The sequence below is a fragment of the Cucumis sativus genome, chromosome 3 (genome assembly GCF_000004075.3).
Source record: "Cucumis sativus cultivar 9930 chromosome 3, Cucumber_9930_V3, whole genome shotgun sequence".
NCBI classification, from domain to species: domain Eukaryota; kingdom Viridiplantae; phylum Streptophyta; class Magnoliopsida; order Cucurbitales; family Cucurbitaceae; genus Cucumis; species Cucumis sativus.
The window spans coordinates 12,098,994-12,117,881 of NC_026657.2; the positions used below are offsets into that span (position 1 = coordinate 12,098,994).

An 18,888-nucleotide genomic window follows, 5' to 3' on the forward strand; every position below is an offset into this window, starting at 1 on the left:
ATTTAGGTTGGTATTTTTTCCCCTCATTTTGGTGCAACTTTTAAACTTTAGCAAAATTTTTAGTCACTTTCTTTTATTCGGGCAACTTCTGAATCTCAAATGACCAAATCCAAATCAACTATTTACTTGTTTAATGTGATGTATGTTGTTGTCACGCGTGTTTTTGGTAGCTTTTAGCTAGTGTTTTTTATTTTATTTTCATAAACATCTTATTAATGCTCTCAAGAGTAATTTAATCTACCCAAGTTTTATTAATGAATGGCTTGGGCAATAAACAGCTAATGAGAATACACAAGCTCATGAACTTTTACAAATGGTTACAACTATTGTATAAAAGACATAACAAAGTAACTAAAAGTATAACTAATCTTAATACATCTTACAAATATCACACCATTTTCAAACTTGAAATCTCCAATTCCAAATCAATTCTATACTTGTTTTAGGATGATTTTACACATATTTTATGGAGATTTTTTGCCTACATTTATTTTTGTTGGTCTTACAACCACCAAACTTGAAATACTCAACCACAATAAATCAATTTTTATACTTATTTTAGGTGATTTAAAGTGGATTTACACATGTTTGAGCAAGTTTTTTAGCTAATGATTTTTGTCTTGAAATATCTTACAATTATCTTCCAACTTCCAAACTTGAAAGGCGTAACTCCACGTTATTTTTGTACATGTTTTAGGTTATTTTAAGTGGACTTGTATATGTTTAAGTAAGTTTTTCCTATGATAATCTCACAATTATCTTCTAAATTTCAAACTTGAAAAGTCTAACTCAAATCACCTATTATACATGTTTTAGGTGACATGGATGGATTTACACATGACCGGGCAAATTTTTTAGGTACTACTTATTATCTCGCAACCATTTTACAATTATCTTCCAACTTCAAAACTTACAAAAACCTTACTCCAAATAATATTCTATAGATGCATTTTTAGGGTGAGTTTGAAAATAATAATTTTAGTTTATGTTTCAATTTTGGGTTTTTAGTGTTGTTCGTTTTTGACTGTCATAAAAGATAAAAGAAGGGATGAATAATTTTCCAAATTAGCAATGTATGAATCAAATTAATTTAAATAAAGGTGACAAAGAACGATATTCCTCATCAAACTAAAGGGCAATCTGGACATTTCATCTCTCCAAAATAACAACGCCTATTTTGGGTTCAACTCAGAACGTCCGATTTCTCCGATACCCCTTTTCCGGCCAAGAAGATGAGTCAGAGAAAATCCGCAGCCGGAAGGCCGTCTGGAACTGATGGCTCTGATTTTTCCTATCGTATGGTCGTCGATTCTCGTAAGTTTCCTCTATTCCTTCTCCTCAATTCTGATCCAAACCAAAAACGTCCCTGTTTTTCTTTTGAGGGGATTGTCTACCCCTAGCCCTAGCCCTAATTTTTCAGTCATTGGTACACAACAGCATTTCCAAATCATTTTCATTTACCTACTTTCTTTCTTTTATTGGAATCAAAATTTCAGTTCTTATCATGCCTTATTCTAATTCTAGGGTATCAAAAGGTTGCCAAAGGGAAATCTCGTTTCCATTCTCTGATTTTAGCTCAGGTACACCCATTATATTCATATCTTCTTCCGTCTTCTGTTTCATTGTTGCGCTGAGTGTGTAATCACGGACATCTCGTTTCATTAATACCCATGAAAATAGCGAGACATTTTTCCATTAGATAGTGTGATGATGATGATGATGATGATGATGCCTCTGTTTCTTTACGCGAATGAAATTACAAGCACATCTACATCAATAATTTTCTAGAGCTGACCTCGAAAAAGATTTATTAATTCCGGAATCTACCACATTATTTCTATGATTGTTATCTAAGTTTGTGTGATTAATAAAGCTTTAATGTAATTTCTTCAAGCTCTCACGTCTTTGATTTGATTGACTGACACGCACACGCTTCCCAGTTTCTTTATTGAAATTGATGAATGTTTATTCTCTAATATTTGAAATCAGGCCAACTGAAACTGGAAGGATTTGATAGTGACATGAAACATTACCTCATCTAATGATCCTATAATGTGTGTGCATGCCTTAGTAACGTTGGTTATTACTTGTTCAATGAAATAGGAGCCAATGCTTGTGAATTTCTAATTTTGTACTTTAATTTGGACTGTTTGATTCTATTGCAGGTTGTTATTCAGTTATGTGGAGTGGCATACTTGTTTCTATTGACATCAAAAAAAGAGACCCCCGATAAACTTGCTATCTCATCTGCCATCACTGGTTTCTTTTCATTGTTCATTGGAGAATTAGGTTGCTACTTAGTACTGATACTGTTACCTTTTGTACCAAATTTTTTACTCATCTTTATCTGTTTCAACAGTAATGGTTTATTTTTTTCTCAATGTTTTGTTGAAGGCCAAAGGCATAGCCGCACAAGTTTTTTGAAAGTATATGCGATTGCGTCATCTCTTTCACTTCTACTACTTCTTGTTGATGTCTCTCAGGGTAATTATACATTTGAGGTAAGAAAAGCCGATCCATTTTTAAATTTTGTACTCAAGTAAGAGTGAAATCAAATGTAAATGTTATCAAGCAACATCCCAACTGGAATTGTTATGTATGCTGACAAGTTGACAATAAAGTAAAATAGGCATCTACCTTTGTATTTAATGAGCATGCCTTCTTCGTATAGTTGTTGAGACTCTAGAGATTTTGATTGTTAGCTTTGTTACCATTGGCATCTATTCTTTAAAACGGTGGGAAGCATCAAGTTGATTTGGTTGATTGTTGTATTTATAATTCTATGGCCTTTAATCACAGCTTCCATGTAGTAATGTCTATTATTCATCATTCTAACTGAGTTCTGAATCTCATGAACCATGTAGAGTATTGGGGATCTAAGTAATTGGCAAGCAAAGCAACTCGAACTTTTCGAGATGATCCGCATTTCTCTTGGTGGGTTTTCCATCACATATGACCTTCATTTGTTTTCATACAGCCAACAAGTACGAAAGACTAACATTGGGATTCTGATATGTTTATATAGGGGCTCTGCTTCAAATATTTGCAATCAGCACAGTGATTTCCCTCGTCAGTAACATGTCTCCTCCAAAACGTGCGTCTTAAATTTTTGTGTGCCAAACTATTTTCTTTCTAACCACCGGGAAATATTTATGTACTGATTCTTCTTGATTCTGTCATCCAAAAGACAGCTTACGTCTTCCTTGATCATTTCTGAAGAAATGTTTCACTTGGGGAGCCTTATTGGGAATTTGATGAAATTTTGTACGATGAAACTGCTTGAGTAAAATTTGAAAGAAAAATCAAAATTTTCTCGGAAGAAAAAACTTGATAGGATTGACAATGATTGAACTATTTGATATGTTAATTTCTAAAGTCTTGTCCTATGCTTGAATTGCTTAAAATGCGCATTCAATTACGTTGAATTATTGCTTTATTTTGTCTAAAAAAATCTCTTCGAATCTACTTTCTCTTTTCTCATCCTCCTTTTGGACAATTAAGATGGCCACTCACATATATATATATATGTATACACACACACACACACATACTAATTATAAAATATTTATTTCTTTTATATTAATATGCCTTCACAAATCAACCCTTCTATAAAGATTTCAATTTAAATATATAAACTCACAATTAGTAATTGTATAAACTCCAAACTTCGGATAATATATGATTTACATTCCTTTAGATGTAGTTTGAGAAATATCGTGTGAAATATATATTGTTTCAATAAAACTTTTTAAATAAAATTATACCTTTGGTGTTTATTCATTCAAGTTGTGTATGATGCACTTGTAAATTGGTATTTGTCCTAATAATGTGAAGATCTACTACAATAACGGTAATAGCATTGGATTATATTTGTCTATAATTTGTTGTCTCGAAAATCTTATAGCGATGATCTCTCTCCTCTTTCTTTCCCTCACATCTTCCTTCCTCCCTATTTTGTTTTACTCTTTTAAAGTGCGATCCATTTATACATTACGCTAATGATTATAATAAGCTACATCAAAGGTATTTTAGGGATGTATTTTAAGAATACCATACTCCATTTCATCTCACTATACCTTTACTTTTACAAATATGTTCTTTTTTTACCGTGTTTAGTGAATAGTAAACAGAAATCATCTCCCCACAAATCCTAATTAATCCAAGTAATATATACTCAATCCAATTAATAATGCAAAAATAACTCCAAACTCCACACATAAACCCTATTTAAACCTATATATTACTAAGTATACAATACTATGACAAAGACTCCACCTTCTAACCTAAATATCATACGTACAATTCCAACTTTTGTATCTCACACCAATAAAATATAGTACACACCAACACACTAATGCAGATCACCAATTCGATTAATCAAAGACAGAGCGTTACTAGTCAATTGCGCAATGTTGACAATCTTAGTCCTAACCGCACCCTTAACGCCTCCGTTCACCGTCTTCCCCTGAAACCCTTCGCTACATGTGGTTTCATCCGTCAGAGCGGCGCTAACCCATGTCTGAACATTACTCATTGCGAGGTCGAAATTGGTGCCACGGAGCTTCGGCATCTCGGAAATGGAAGCAGCGAGGGAGTCGACAGAGTCACTCAGTTCTTCCAAGCAGTCGTCAAGAGCAGAGACATCTCTGGAGGGGAGGCCATGGGAGTGAGAAAGCTTGAGGATTTGAGTGGCGGTGGACTTGACGGAGGAGAGGGAAACGGAGAGGGCGGCGGTGGCCAAAAGGCGGGGACTTGTTTGGATGGCATTGGCATGGACTGAAAGAGATGAAAAACAGAGACGAGGGTAAGTGGTGGAACTGCAAGAGCTTTTTATGAACTCTGTGCTGCTTTGTGGAGTTATGGCTGAATGAATCAGTGTTAATTGGAGAATTAATTGGAAAAGAATCAAACTTTTCTTGGAGTTTGAGATACCCATCTCTGTTTTTTTTTTTTTTTTTTTTTTTTATGCAAATGGAAGGAATTTAGGAGGAAGGGGAAGTGATGAAGAGAAAGGGGTGAAATGGGTTTTGTATTTATAAGCAAATGACCATTGCATTTACACATAAAAGCTAAGTCTCAGAGACAAACTAGAGGTTTAGAGGACTTTGAGGCAAACAGAAAAATAAGTTATTAAATTTGTATATTCTTAAATCACCCATTGACGTAAAAGTTTAAGATGACTAGTAAAAATACATTTAATATTATATCTTACTTGTACGTTTGAAATTTAATATTATATCTTACTTGTACGCTTGAAACATGAAGAAACATCAAACAAGTAGAAATTAATTTTATTTGAGAAGAAAATATCATTCAAACAGTTTGACATAAGATCTTTATGCACCATTCACTCTAGTATTATCTTAAAACACTAATTGATCAAAAGGCTTAAGGGTTTTTATATCGATGACCCATTGTTAAATATGTTTTAGTTTCGTAACCTTCCTCGAGTAAATAAGAATTATAACCTTTCACTTACATCACATTTACTTTTTAAGAAGCACACAGTCGTACTTGTGAGCATCAATCCAAGCTGATTAAAGAGGCACCTTGTGCCTGAGTTAACATACCCTGATGAAAATTTTAAGTGCGCTGAACTTTCTCCCTCACACTCGTGAGTACCCAATTAGGTTGATTAAGACGCCCTAGTTTGAGTCTGATTCAATCATAAAACTGCAAGGGGCAAGCAAGACTAAGTTTCTTTCCGTACAAAAATCTATATGTTGTTAGGCTTGTTTAGAAATTATTTGTTTTTTTTTTCCAATGATTTTCATCTATCTCAGGTAAAAAATAGTTGAATTATTAACCAAATTTTAATTTTTAAAAATTCTTAAAAACTAAAAATATTTTGTTAGATGAAAATAAATATTATATTATTAATTTTATCTTTAAGCTGAGATTTTTGAGAAAATTGTTTAATTTAACATATTATCAAAGCAAGTGATGGTTGAGGTCCTATGTTCGGTAGAAGATGTGTTTATAGGTTTAATTTTGAAAAACAAAAAATTAAGATCCCAATTGGTAATTATTTTGCTTTTGAAAATTAAGCCTACATATCCTACTTACATTTTCAAATTTCTTGCTTTATTTTCTACCTTTTACCAATAGTTTAAAAACCAAGAATAAATTATAAAAACTAAAAATATATTCTAAAGAGGGATGAATCATAAAAAATAGAAAGGAAAAAACGCTTAATTTTGAAAAACTAAAACAAAAAATAAGATGATTATGAAAAGAAGCCTCATAATTTGTAACTTTCTTCCCTATATACTTTAGTTGGAATAACAGGAACCAAATTTTTATTTTTTTGTGAATAACTTTCTTTTTGTTCTGTTCATAACAATTGTCCAAATATGTTAGTCAGGAGAGATGGGAAGGTTGAGAAAGCGAGAGAATAATAATAATTTGGATGACCGACAAAAATAAAACCCAACAATTATATAATAATAATAATTTTTTTAAAAAAAAATTAACATTTAAAAGACGTACTATTGTTTTTAAAATTTCACTTTGAATAAAACTCTTATATTAAAAAAAATAAAATAAAATAAAAAGTACAAGCCATCCTGAGAAATGAAAAGAAAATAAGTAAAACTTTTCAAAAACTAAATAACTACCCAAAGCCCAACGGAAGTTTAAATATAATTCTAACTTATATATTGCTTTCTCCTCATTATATTTATTGTTCAATTACTGGTCTTTTTCAAATTGTGTTGTCCAAGTCGACTTGCAAGTCCATTTTGTACGGAAATACTACATTCAATATATAATAAGAAAAAAATAAACTATTTATGAATATAATTAATTATAGTTTTTTATTATTAATGGTGAGAAAAATAAAGAGGGAATCGTATGGGAGGAAGGAAATGGGTGTTTTTGGTGAACCTCCTCAAACTTCTACTTGCATGCATTTCTCACTCTCTCTTACGCCTCACTAATGCTCAAGTTTTCTTTTCTTTTACAAAAACAAACACTTCTCAGTCGTCATTGTCAATAACCAAACTGATGTCTCACCGCTCATATCAAATTTCATTCAATAATAACTAAATAAACCTTTACGTCCCACCACATGTTTAAATGCAATTAAATCCCCTTTAATCATTTTAAATTAAATAAACTTTCCCAAAATTAACTTATCTTCCTCTATATGCTAATTGACACGACAAAAAAAAATATAAATATTTGATCTATCATCCATACACTTGATTTAGTCATCAAATAAAAATAAAAATATATAGATTGTTTTTTTTTTTGTCTCTTTAATTTTTCTTGTTAGTATACATTAGAACTATAAGCTATATTTATTTTGACAAAAAAAATTAATTTAGTTCGATAAATAATAACAAAATCTCATGGATATTATTAAAAGAGAATATTTGAGAATCCAAACTTTTTAATAGTCAATTTTGGGTTTAAATGAAAGAACAATGACAATTCTTTTTGTTAATTTTGGTGAGCCCCAAATGATTCGGAACCAATCAACTTCTGAAGTTAAGGTTAACCATTTCCAACAACGTTGTTTCTACTTTATTTAAAATATCTCAAGTCTTCTTCGACAAGAGATGCGAGCATCATTGTTTTGTTTCAAATTTTTTTTTTTAGATTTGAAATTTAAGTCTATTTACTCTTTATTTTATACAATGATTTGTATCCTTTTTAAGTGTAATGATCGAATTATTCATCAAATTTCAACAATAAAAGTAAAAAATAAAAAATAGTTATTTTATATATGCAAATGTTGAAATAATTTGAATTGAGCATTTAGCAACAAAATGAGGGGAATGAATGTGGGGGTGGTAAAATGATTTGGACATTCTCTAATCTCTACCATAATTTTCAAATGTCAATATCTTAGTTATTGCAATCAAAAACAACAATATATATCACCTCTTTTCCATACATACTTTAGATGTGATCTTTTATTTTCCTCTTTTCTTTTTTTCAAACTAGTCAGGGCCACCAACTTTTTATTTCAAATAATTATATCACATTTTTTATTTAAAACAATAACTTTTAAAAACCACATCTTTTTTTAGATATTATATACTTATTTTTTAAAAAAAAGCAAACAAAAGATGCTTCAAGAACTTAATTTCAAAGCTAATTTTCTTTAAAGAAAATAGATTTATTTTCAAAAACTTAAAGACTAAATACTGATAAAGTTGAAGATCAAAAACATTAAACTTTTCAAACTTAAGAACGAAACGCACGAATTCATCTTCAAAACTTGAAAACTAAGAAAGTTATTGTATTTCGAAACATAATTTTTTAAAAAGATTTCAATGCATATCCATAATCTTTAAGAGTTGTATCCGTATGAACTTCAAATATAAATTAACCATTAAACGATTGTCAACCGTAGTTCACATTGCATTGTGTTTAACAATGTTGAGAGTGAAAATGCAAAATTTATATGATTTTTTCAAACATCATTTAATTTATATGTTTTCAAATCTATTGGGGAGCTTCTGATTTAGATTATTGGTACTTAAAAATTTCTGTACGTAATTAACCAAATATTTTGTGAATTAATTTCAATCTTAAAATCTTTTCTATTCACGTCAAAGTACAAAATCTGACAATAAGAAATTAGTAACATATTTTCTTCTTAAACATTTATCTATAGTATCTTTTGATTAAGAAACATAATCAATTGTGTAAGGAAGGAAAAAAGAAGTGAATAAGGAAACAATCTCCATGATTGTATTCAATGATATTTTAATAAAACCCAAAGAACTACAGGAAATTTTATATATAATTGAGAAATATAGAGCTATTATATATACATGGACCGCATCAGGTAGACCAAAAAAAAAAAAATGCAACAATAGACTAGAGAGTCTTTTAAAGAGATGTGAATGATAGAAGAAATTTCTTGTAGCGGTTGAATTGGAAAAATTAAATGAGTTTTTGGAGGTGATATTTTGATATATATCATGTTGAATGGAAGTATAAAATTACTCGTAAAAGTCAATACTAGTTGCTTCAAAAGTTTCTTCATTCCAACATCATAAACCTCTTAAAATCGAAATTTAAAATACGTCAAATTAACAACAATAAAGGTAAGTAGGAGACGAACAATTTGGATCGACTATTAAATGTAAGTAGGTGAGAGACTGAAAATTGAAGGTATTTTAGTAGACAACTCAAACTCGTATCAACTTTTCAATACCAAATATTACTTTTTGTATTTTGTTTGAACATTGAAAGTTGTGTGGAGTTATAATGATATTTTAGAGGGTGAGGATGGAGGAAAAGAGTTACCAAAATATAACTAGATTGCATTTTTATTTCTTATGGGATAGTTAAGAATAGTTATTCTACTTCCTATATATAAATTTTCCTTATTGCTATACTAGTTTTTTTTTTTTTTTTAATAGTTGAATTCTTTCACCCAAATACAAGGTATTTATGGTCATTTAAAAGTTGTTTGACTCACTTTATTGAATATACAATTTGTTGTTGTATTTTTTTAGTAGAGTGTATTTGTGAGAACCAAAAAGTTATTTTAAGCACAAAATATTTGTGTTTTTTTTAGTTTTAATACATATTTTTATCGTTGTTAATATAGAATCTCATGGGTAGGAATTTGATTTTTCATTTTTTCTTAATAAATAGTTAAATTTAAAAATATTTTTTAATAATAGTGAAATCCTACGAAAGGTTGGTTATCTTTGTTCTTTTCTACTATAATATAACCTCTTTTGTAAAAATTGATATGTGATTCTTGCTGATTATGTTATTCATTTAATGAAGGAGATTTTAAAAAATACAACAAACCTACCGGAACAATTTTAAAAACGAAAAAGCTCTAAATATATTAAAGTATGTACCAACATAATTGTACATACTTTAAATAGATTTGGCTACCCAAATCTAAACTGTATCAATACATCTTGTTGGAAGGGGCTGACAAGTATAGTTACCACTAAACTGTTTATAAATATTAAGTATAAATTTGTTTTGTTTATACATATTATATAAAGACAATAAAATTGAGGGGGTTCGAGCCCCTGAGCCTATACTAAATTCGCCGGTGAATACAAAACTAAGTATGTATGTGAAGTTTATTTGATATATACACACAACACTGTATATATAGACTAGCACGGAGGAAATATTAATTTTTTAAAAAAATAAGAAAAAGGAGATAATTTTAAAAAGATTTTAAAAAGATAACCTAATAATTAATAATAATTTAGAAAAAACCTGAAAAAGGAAAAGAAAAAGTAGAGAAAGTGTATTTTAAAAATATTATTATAATTAAACTAAAGATTATTTGGAATGACTCAAATAAATATTTTTAAAAAAATCATTTTTATTTAAACGCTTTTGATAAAAACTTATAAATTATTTTTATATATAAGTTTCTTTTATTTGTTATATGTACTAAAAATATTTTTATTAAAAAATTTTAAAGTTGAGCAGTGGCGACAGTCGCTAGAGTTGGTTGTTGGAAGTTTGTCAGTAGAGTCACCAAAGGTGATAGTCGGAGTATGACCAAGACGACTATTATCGAAGATTGACCTAATTAAACCGTAAAAATGTTATTATTAAAAGTTTGCAAGGTTGATCGATAGCGACCAAAGATGTTTAGTTGGTTGATGAACTTTCCAACCCTTGGAACAAATATCTCTAGGGTTGAAGAATAGCAAGACATATAAGTAATTTTAAATTCTAATTCTAATATTCAACTAAAACTAAACATTGTCCCAAATATTGAGCAAACTATTATAGCATATGCTCCACTTCTAGCCCCAAACATGTCTTTGATGGTTAGGATTTCAATCTTATATTATTTGAATTAGTTAGGGGTATTTTGGTCCATTGTTAATTCACAATTAATAATTTTAGAATTCATTTTGTTGTTTTTATAATTTTTTTTTGTTTTTTCTAAGTGAAATATTTTGTTTTGTAATTTCTCTTCTTAGTTGGCCAAATAATATATTCATTAACTCTAATTTTGGGATAGTTGCAAATATATAACAAAATATTTAAATAAATTGTAAATATAACAAAATATGTCAAAAACTATCAATGACAGAAGTGTATCGCCGATAGATCATGCTGAAAATATTAGTCTATCGACAATAGACCATAAAAATATATCAATAATAAAAACTTTTATCGCTTCTATCGTTGATAGACCATAAGAATCTATCAACGACAGAAATGTATCACGGATAGAATTTGCTATAATATTTTTAGTTCTTTTTTTAATATTGTTATATATTGAATTATTATTATAAACATGGTTACATGGATAATTATAATATATGATAATTTTATGAATAATAATTAAGCATATGTAATAACATTTTGACTCTTATGGCCTATTAGTGATACACTTTGTTCTATTTGTAATTTTTAAAATATTACTATATATATATATATATATATATACTTAATTATTGTATGCAACAATCGAGAGCCCAACCCTGTGTTATCTAATTAGGTTGATAAGCTAAGCCCAATCCGTAGCACAACCGTCAGCCCAATTTAAAAATAGAAAACTAAAACCTCACGCTCACGCCTCCCACTCCTCTCCAGTTTTAAACTTGGGTGAACTTTTATGTTCTCTTTTCCTTCTCACCCTCATTCTTTTTCCTTTTCTACAGTTCTTTAACTTTACCATCCCCTTCCCACTCTGCTCATCATAATTTATTCAAACAACTATCTTTGATATATCAGTTAAAACTTTAAAACGGTGATTGTTGTGGCATAACGCCAAAGCCACAACCGGTGGAGGTACTTTTTTCTTTTATTGAGGGATAGCAAAACTTTGACGAAAAAATAAAACGGGTTTAAAAAGGCGCTATACTGTGAGGACTGTCGATTTTAGATGATTCATCTTTAAATCGAGGGTTTCTGTTGATCTTTGGCTTGTCCACAACCTAACCCAACCCAAACGTACAAACCTTTAAATTCCTTCTCTACTTTACCTTAATAATTATAATAACCCGTGAAAAGTATTACAAAAATATTATATTTTATTTGCTTTTACTCTATTTTTCTAAATATATATTTTTGTAGGGTAAAATGCACTTCTGAGTAGATGCTGACATGGATGAGTTAGCATTTTATTTATTTGATGATGTGGTGAATAAACTTAAAAAAGTAAACCTTCTCAAATTATAGTGACATTTCAAAACATTTTAGATCTCTCTAGTTATTTGGAACCTAATTCATCTCTTTGGACTACTATTGAATCGAAAAATAGGTTTGATTCTCCATCTTTTTTATATAATAGTAAGGCCTCCTTCAGATAATTCAAATTGAAGCAATTAGATGTCCAACTCAGACTTGATAGTCAAATATTCACGACCCACATCCACTTCAAGAGGTGTCGTGGTCTCTAACAGAAGGCAAGTCAACAATGAACAATTATAAAATACTAGTGTAGAGAGAGGTGTGCAGTAAGAATGAACCATGGGCAAAGAAGAAGATTTTTCACTATTTTAAGTATATTATATTTTACTTGCAGGTTTAACTTTTAAGTTAATTTGTCCACCTAATAAAATAAAATGACATGTCAATCTAATCAAGTCATGATTTGATAACCATTTCGTTAGGGTAAAGTTAACTATGTGACCATTTAGTATCATTTTGAAAATCTTAAAAAGACAAATTTTATTTTAAAACTTTATAGACTAAATAGACATCGAATCTAAATTAATTTTTGATGGTTGTCTACGTAAAAACCATCTCCCCACAAATCCTAATAACTTCAATAAAATTATACATACTCCATGGAATTAATAATGCAAAAATAACTCCAACCTCCACACGTAAACCCTACTTAAACCTATATATTACCAAGTATAAAATACCATGACAAAAACTCCACCATCTAACCTAAATATCATACTTACACTTCCACCTTTCAAATCTCACACACCAACAACGTATAGTACACACTAATCACCTACCATCGTCAAATTTGAGTCTTTTTCCTCAATCAAAGACAGGTGGTGCACTTCAAGATACAGCTAATGCAAATCAGCTATCCGATTAATCAAAGACAGAGCATTACTAGTCAACTGCGCAATGTTGACAATCTTAGTCCTAACCTCAGCCTTAACGCCTCCGTTCACCGTCTTCCCCTGAAACCCTTCGCTACATGTGGTTTCATCCGTCAGAGCGGCGCTAACCCATGTCTGAACATTACTCATTGCGAGGTCGAAATTGGTTCCACGGAGCTTCGGCATCTCGGAAATGGAAGCAGCGAGGGAGTCGACAGAGTCACTCAGTTCTTCCAAACAGTCGTTAAGAGCAGAAACATCTCTGGAGGGGAGGCCATGGGAGTGAGAAAGCTTGAGGATTTGAGTGGCGGTGGACTTGACGGAGGAGAGGGAAACGGAGAGGGCGGCGGTGGCCAAAAGGCGGGGACTTGTTTGGATGGCATTGGCATGGACTGAAAGAGATGAAAAACAGAGACGAGGGTAAGTGGTGGAACTGCAAGAGCTTTTTATGAACTCTGTGCTGCTTTGTGGAGTTATGGCTGAATGGATTAGTGTTAATTGGAGAATTAGTTGGAAAAGAATCAAAGTTTTCTTGGAGTTTGAGATACCCATCTCTGTTTTCTTTGTGTTCTTAAATGTAAATGGAAGGAATTTAGAAAGAAGGGGAAGTGATGAAGAGAAAGAAGCGGAATGTGCTTTGTATTTATAAGCAAATGAAAAAGGTGTAAAAGGGTTGTGTAAGGGTCCCATATAAACAGTCATCATCCAATTTGGGCATAGCCACATCATCCTGTAGGATGTGAATTCAAAAATTTATCCGTTATTTAGGTTGCTAGGGAATGAATCTATAAATAATTATTTAGATATTGTTTGATTATTATTTTGAATTCATAACCATTTCGTTTGTTTGTTTTTAATTTTTGAAAATCAAACTTATTTAATTTCTTCCATATTTGTATAACAATATCTTAAGTTTCAACTAAACTGGAGCAAGAAAAACAAAAGATTATCATTTAAAATAATTGAACGAAAATGTTTACATAGAATTGTAGTAAAAGAGAATGGAGGGGTGTCATCCAATAATTAATGAAGAGAGAAAAGTGGGAAATAAAAGTTGAGAGAGTATCGAGAAAGCGAGAGAGAATGAAGATAAAGTTCCAATAGCCGACAACATGAGGGTCCAAATAAAGCCAAAGAAATATCCTTTAATTTTCTTTTTTATCTTTATTTTAATATTGCAATGCATGAACAAAGATATTTTTGTTTTGCATCAACTTTTCTTTTTTTATTATATTTTTTTAATTTATGCATGTACAAACACATTTCTTGTGCTACATATACAAATCTTAACCACCATTATTTTGTGTTATTATTATATGGTTTTATTTTGATTTGGTTGATTATGAGAGGTTTTGTGGAGTTGAAGAGTTTTTCACGTTAGCTTTTTGTTTTAATATTACAATCTTTGCAAAATTTGATTTTATTCTTTAACCATTAGAATGTGTTTCAACTTTTAGTCTCTCTTTTAACGTCTTACCCAAAAATGATGTGATGTTCTTAATTATCATTAATCCCCTTAGCAAAAGTATAATTTTGCTTCTAACACTATTATTATTATTATATGGTTGTGGTATTTGGAAATTATATATTATTAAATTAATCTCTCTTTCACGTAACTCCTCCCTCCTTTTCTTTCTTTTCTATTTTAACGTCCACAATTCTAACCTTCACTCTCTCCTCGTAATTCTTTTTTATACGTCTAGTTTACTAATTATTTTATTTTTATTTTTAGTTTCTAAATTGATTGTTTTCAAATATAATAAAAGAAGTAAAAATATTTATAAACAAAAAACTACATGAGAGACAACAATAGACCATCATCTACGTTTATCTCATGCACGCTACAATATTTAGCTCGAAGTGTACATATATTTAGTTGCATCTTTTTCTTCAAGTTAAGTCTATAAATAACATTTGTTCTATTTCTAAATTTATTGCTTTATTCTTTAGTAATTTTTGCCACTATTTAAGTCAAGGTTTGAAGACTTAATAATAGTTTTAAAAGTTTATTTTATTTTAAATATTTTTTTACTTAATAAAAGTGTAAACCATTGAAAGAAGATGTGAGAAAATAAACTTAGATTTTAATGTATGAAAATCAAAATAGTTACCAAACAAGATCTTAGTTTTATTTTTGAAAATTAAATCTCTAAGAACTTGCTGCACGTCTCTAAACTGTTTTAAAAAATTAAACTAAAAAGAATATATATAGCTTTTTAAAAGTATACTGGATTTACTAGAATGCATCTAAAAATTCAACCAGGTGCGGCAAGAAATTTGTATAAAAATCCTTCATATAAGAAAAATAATCTTTCATAAATGATATATGTAAGTTAATTCATGAAGATTTGAATATGGTTTTTTAGAAATAGATAAAAGAGTTAATGGTCATTACTTCTCAAATTGTGTTGCCACTCTCTTCTTCTTAATTTGCTTCTTCATCCCTCGACGCCCAATTCAATCTTCTAAATAATTTATATCATTTGTCAATACTTGCAACTTGATTTTGTAGCCAAATGCTACCTATATTTTATATATCTCAAAAGGAAAAAAAAGAAAAGAAATTTGAAGATATTATTTGAAGTTGCATTGGAAAGCTTTTTTTGGGGGGAGGGGGACATAAATGCAAGCAACTTGATCACATGAATTTGGGCCAGAAGTGAGAAATAATTTTGAAAGTGGCCCCTAATAAGACGCAGTTTGGTTATAATAAGCAGCTAAGTATGCAAAATTGTATGATCAAATCAACATATAGCTTTCAAGCAACTGGCCACAAAGGACCCAGTGGTCCGATACCATGTCTTTTTCATCTTATGCATTTTTCTTTTTCTTTTCTTTTCTAATTCTCACTTTTTATATATATATAAAAACAAAAAGTTGTTTTCTTGAATAATTATTTATAACTTATTTCCTTACATTCAACTTCACATTAAGTTACTACATTAATATGGTTAACGTAGTCATACTAATTGTTCTTGCTATATTTGTACAATTTAATAAATATGAATCTACTTTTTATGTTAAGGATGGTTTTAGACGAAAAGAGCTATAAAGTTTTAAAAAGTATAAATATAAAGGTAGAGTCGAGAAAAAATAGAATTAACCTAGTTTGTCAAGATGACTCGTAGAGACTTGCTAGGTCAAACTCATATATATGCATCTTTGTAATACAAATTTTATAAAAATTTCAAATCCATTTACATTTAAAAGTATTTATATTAAAAAGTTTAACAATGTGTAAAAGTGAGTTTAACTTAGTAATAATTGACATAGTCTTTCATCCTAAGAATGTGAGAGATTTGAATCATTTAACCTTCAATTGTTATACTAAAAAAATGTTTAACATTGTATTTTAAAATACATAACAAAATCAAATCATTTGGCACTAAGTGAACCAACCATTCTATATAGAAAATACGTAACTGTTTCTATTACGTTCCAGTGTTTCACCATGGTTTTTAAAGCAAATGGAAAGTGCTGTGACGTTATACATATGATTGGTGACCTCTCACGATTTTGAGCCATTGTCAAGCACGGAACAAAGTGATCACCACCATCATGTAAAATATATTTTAGAAACTAATGAGTATATAAATTTTTTATCATATTAAATTTGATCATACAATGGATTCTAAAAAGTATAATACAGTTTAATTTTGAGACTTGGAGTTGTGTTTTTATTTGGTGTGTGATCGAGATTTCAAAATATATCATACTTTAATCTTTGAAATTTGAAAAATAGTTTTAAATGTTTCTACGTTAAAATAACCAATTAACTAACTAACAAATATATGATGTGACATTATTGTTGTGACAATTTTAAAACATAAATTGTCTACGCTCTTTTACCTCACTCGATTTAGTGACTTGTAACAAATATATAAAAATAGACTATTAATCAATATTGATTTTGTGTGAATATAAATGGTGATATTTTGTTATATTTTAAAATAGACATACTAAATAATATATATATATTTTTTTTGGGTATAATTAGAATTGTTTTATAAGCATTTAAAGTGGTAGCAAACTTGTTTTTATAATAATGTTTTAGTGGATGTTATTAAGAAGAGCTAATGAGAAAGAAGAAAAATAGAATGGTTAATTAGGTGGATAAATAATAATCCGGAAATGCAATGGGATATTATATTATTTATTATTAAAGGAAAAGTATTTGAGAAAGGGAGCTTTCCACGTAGTCAATTGTGGGTCCGAAATGACAAAGTTTTTGTTCACTTTTGGTGGGACCCTGACCGACGTGGAACCAATCAGTTTCTAAACATATTCTAACCGTTTCCAACTTTGCTTCTTACGACTAGTTTCCTTCAAACTATTTTTAAATATAGATTAATCAAGTCTATTTTGTACAACATTTTAAATATATTCATATTTAAAATTCATGGATGTTCAAATTTAAAATACACAATTACATTTTGGTGCACAATTAATATAATCCAAGACAGTGTTATGAAATAGATGGTGTATATCAAACACCCTATAATGTGAATAAAAGCTATTGATGAAATATTACTATCAAACAATATAGATAAAAATCGTCGTTAGAGATTTGGACACCGTCATTGATATATCCTATTTGTGACAGAAATAGCACATGTATAATCACACATTTTATTTCCTAACACCTAACTCTTCTAATCAATACACAGTTTATGTAATAATAAGGTTGATCATCATAAATAAAACGTTAACACTCCATTGTGTTTGATTCAACATTCATCAAATGTTAGGTAAACCAAACCATCTTAATTAAGATTGATTTTTGGATTGTTATATATTTTAAGATATTATCATTTTATTTTAACAAATACAGAATTGGTCTAAGAGGTCTAATCAACATCATTGAAATAATTATAAAATGAGAAAAAAGGTTTTTTTAAATAATAAAATAAATGATGCATGGATAAAAGTCTATTGTCGATAAGATATGAAAAAATCTGGTATATTTTGTAAATATTTTTAACACTTTTATCATTTATAGTAATTTCTCTTTAGAAAAAAATCGTTTTTATTTAAGCTTTTTTTACGAATACTATTTAAAATATACTTTCAAAACTTATTTTGAGGAGTTATCAAACACTTCAAACTTTTTTCTTTTAAATGACTTTTTTTTAAAACAATATACTTAAAAATATATTCTAAACACATTTATAACTATTTATCTTGTACAATTTTCAAACTACATTTTAAAGTCTAAATGGTACCATTAATCATATTTTCAATTTAATAATTATTGGTATGGTATTGAACTTTCGGTTGAGGTTGCCATTACAAATTAAAGATATTTATATTTAAGATCAATACTTTATATATATCTATATCCATACATTAGAAGATTTTCTAAATAGTTTATGTTTGTTTTGTTCAGAGATAGTTTTATTTATGTTTAGATCTCATAATATATGTTAATGTATATTTTGTAATTTAGGCTAATTATATTACATAACATTCCTTATTTAATTTGAATAATTTAGCTATTTATGTAACAATTGATATGATTGTAAAATATAGAATATTTATGAATAAAGAATATTTCCATAATATATAATTGATTATTTAAGAGTTTCTTGGTGGTTTTTTTTTTTTAAAATTTGGAGTTGCAGCTAAGAGTGAGACCATCCCTTAGTGAAAAGACTAATATAATAACTATTTTTTTATTGGATGATTTGAGATGGTATATAGCAGATTGGTTCCAAGAGGTTACATACCATAGAGGAAACAATATTGATTTTTTTAATTATTCCCTAACTCTTAATTTTCAAAATTGTATAATTGAGAGTTTGAGAATGCAATTGTTATTATCACTGGATAATTCAGTAATGATTTTATAATTTGTTGATATCTTTAC

The 18,888-nt window shown here is 29.2% G+C and overlaps 3 protein-coding genes across 3 annotated transcripts; 1 reads left to right on the plus strand and 2 right to left on the minus strand.

The window, feature by feature from the left end:
- Positions 1–1,106: 1,106 nt before the first annotated feature.
- LOC101211693 lies at positions 1,107–3,404 on the plus strand. Its single transcript, XM_004148092.3, has 6 exons — positions 1,107–1,314; positions 1,525–1,580; positions 2,166–2,289; positions 2,395–2,501; positions 2,865–2,934; positions 3,026–3,404. Exons 1-6 carry the CDS (start codon positions 1,233–1,235, stop codon positions 3,103–3,105), a joined length of 519 nt encoding a protein of 172 aa, XP_004148140.1. The 5' UTR covers positions 1,107–1,232; the 3' UTR covers positions 3,106–3,404.
- Positions 3,405–4,039: 635 nt separating this feature from the next.
- LOC101218163 (21 kDa protein) lies at positions 4,040–5,002 on the minus strand. Its single transcript, XM_011654466.2, has one exon. The coding sequence runs from the start codon at positions 4,934–4,936 to the stop codon at positions 4,352–4,354; it is 585 nt and encodes a 194-aa protein (XP_011652768.2). The 5' UTR covers positions 4,937–5,002; the 3' UTR covers positions 4,040–4,351.
- A 7,615-nt stretch (positions 5,003–12,617) lies between these two features.
- LOC101211197 (21 kDa protein) lies at positions 12,618–13,629 on the minus strand. The gene has a single exon (XM_004148090.3). The coding sequence runs from the start codon at positions 13,572–13,574 to the stop codon at positions 12,990–12,992; it is 585 nt and encodes a 194-aa protein (XP_004148138.3). The 5' UTR covers positions 13,575–13,629; the 3' UTR covers positions 12,618–12,989.
- Positions 13,630–18,888: the final 5,259 nt, after the last annotated feature.